This window comes from Manihot esculenta, chromosome 9, assembly GCF_001659605.2.
Source record: "Manihot esculenta cultivar AM560-2 chromosome 9, M.esculenta_v8, whole genome shotgun sequence".
Taxonomy (NCBI): Eukaryota; Viridiplantae; Streptophyta; class Magnoliopsida; order Malpighiales; family Euphorbiaceae; genus Manihot; species Manihot esculenta.
This window is the reverse complement of record NC_035169.2, coordinates 23,893,514-23,896,137: the sequence shown is the minus strand read 5'-3', so window position 1 is coordinate 23,896,137 and position 2,624 is coordinate 23,893,514. Positions and strand designations below refer to the sequence as shown.

The window sequence follows — 2,624 nt, the reverse complement described above, 5'->3', positions numbered from 1 at the left end:
GCAATCATCAGTGATAGAGGGACTCACTTTTGCAACAAGGTAGTGGAGAACCTTCTCAGAAAACACAATGTCATACATAAAACATCCACAGCCTACCACCCTCAGACAAATGGGCAAGCTGAAGTGTCCAACAGAGAAATCAAGGCCATCCTAGGAAAAACTGTGTCCCCTAATAGAAAGGATTGGAGTACAAGATTGGAAGATGCTTTATGGGCCCACAGGATAGCCTACAAGACCCCCATAGGTATGTCTCCTTACATATTGGTCTATGGTAAAGCATGTCATCTTTCAGTTGAGCTTGAATACAAGGCATACTGGGCAGTCAAGAATTGCAACATGGATCTCAAAGAGGCTGGCCACAATCCCAAGTTGCAACTGCAAGAGCTACAAGAGTTAAGTTGAGATGTATATGAGACTTCTTGGAACTACAAAGCCAAAACCAAAGCCTCCCATGACAATCAGATTTCAAGAAAACACTTTGAGGTTGGTGATAAAGTCTTACTTTTTTTATTCTCATTTGAAATTGTTTCTAGGAAAGCTACTATCTAGGTGGATTGGGCCATTCATTGTGGAACATGCCTATCCCCATGGAGCTGTAGACATCCAAAGCATAGAGAATGGAAAGATCTTTAAGGTGAATGGACATCGTCTGAAACCATACTATGAGGGATTTGCAATGCAAGTGGTGGAAGAAATTCCAATACTCCATCCCTCTCAGTCAGCCTAGGAGATAGCACACTGTACACCTCACCCAAGAGAAGTACTCTGTTTCTCTTGCATTTTAATATTTCCTATACATTGAGGGCAATGCATGATTTAGGTGTAGGGGTGCATAGCTCTGAACTTCCATTTTTTTTTTGCGTTTTTCTTTCTTTTAGTTCCATTTTTGTGTTTGCTTAGTTCTGAATAGCCACAGCTGAAATTTTTTTCATTTTTGCTTTCAATAACACACACTTGTAGCCACCGTTTTTTTTTTTTGTTTGTTTTGTTTCAGTTATGATTTGCTTTACTTAATCTCATAGACTATGTTGGATGAGCTTTCTTTCCATGACCCCATTGATGTGATGACTCTTTACACCTATTTTGAATCACTTGCAGTAAGTTGTATTCATCTTTGGGAATTGCCTTTTGAAATGAATCTTTGAACTTTCCATGGTGAAAAATATATTGATGACCCTCATTAGAGAGAATAAATTGAAAGTTGTGTGAATGAACTTAATATGACTTGATTTAGCAATTAGTCTTGATTTGCCCAAATCTTTTAAGAGAATGCAGTTCGGCAATGGCAAGAGACTTCAAAGCACAAATTGAAAACTGTTCCAATGGTCATTGACTATGAATAGAGCTAGTAGCCACTTGAATAGGTGACCAACTGAGTAACTGGGGGTGGGTATCACCAATATGTACTTTCACGTCAAAAGGTTAGTGACTTGTTCAAGCAAGATTAAATGTGCAAACGACTGAATAAAGTGTTTCAAGTGAGGGCAAATCACTCTGAAAGCTAAAAAGAGTATTAATTGAACAAGACTATGTGCATATGTAATCTCTCTCTTGAGGAAAACAAATTCTAGCTATAACGTCCTCTGGGCTCACACCAGTGAATATTGTCCGCTTTGGGTCAAGGGATTGGCACCCTGTCTTCCCTCACGGGTTTGTTTCTAGGTCAAGGGATTTATTACCCTTTCTTCCCAAAACGCGTCCACTAGGGTCTCAAGAATGTAATACCGGGCTAGACTTCAGCATCGGAATTCCTACCGTCCGGCGGAACCTCGGATGTCGGAACTCTCTAGAAGGGTAAAATATGTTTTTTCAAAATGTTTTTTTTACATGTTTTTATGGTTTTAATGAAGAAAAGAATTGACTTTTGAAAGAAAAGACCAAGGAGGCAAAATCCAGGTTCGGCCGCCGAACATGGGGAGCTTGCGAAAGCTCTTTTGGCCCTCGAAGGTGGTCTGGCCAGCCACCTATAAAAGGCCCCTTGTCCGAAAATGGGCGAGTTTTCTCTCTCTATTTTCGGGCAAAGGTGAGATTTCACCTTCCTTTGGTCGATTCTGTGTTTTCCTTCAATCCCTTCATGATTTTTATGAGTTTTAACTTTGTTTTGAAGATTTTGAGGTAAAAAATTAAAGTTTGAAGCTTGGAGACCCCGGAGTTCGATTTCTCCCAATCTCCAAGTTTGTATCGCCTCTCCTCTTGATCTTCAAGAGGTAAGCGTAGATCCTCACCTCCTTTCATGTTTTAAGTAAGATTTAAGAGAGGGTTAAGGGTTATAATGCATGAATATGGTTAGATCTAAAATGTTAGGGTTATGTAGTTTAATGGTAATTGTATGTTAAATGTGATGCTTTGTGATGTTTGTTGGGGTATAACCTAGTTATAAGCCCCTAATATGCTTGATAATGTGTTTATCCATGCTTTGGTGTGTTAGGTTTGAGTTTGGAGAGTTTTGGGAGGCTAGATGTGGGATGGCAGAATCGGGTTCTGCCACCCAGAAGGATCCAAGTTCGGCCGCCGAACCTACCTGTGGAGGCAGTTTTGGCCGCCCAAACTCGCCCCTGAAAGTTGTACTTTCGGCTCTGGAGGGGAGTTTCGGCCGCCGAACCTGCCGTCGAAGGTTAGTGACT

At 40.8% G+C, this 2,624-nt stretch overlaps 1 protein-coding gene across 1 annotated transcript; it reads left to right on the top strand.

The window, feature by feature from the left end:
* Positions 1-246: 246 nt before the first annotated feature.
* Positions 247-727, top strand: LOC122724628. The gene is made up of 2 exons (XM_043960160.1): positions 247-397; positions 534-727. Exons 1-2 carry the CDS (start codon positions 247-249, stop codon positions 725-727), a joined length of 345 nt encoding a protein of 114 aa, XP_043816095.1.
* The last annotated feature ends 1,897 nt before the right edge of the window (positions 728-2,624 follow it).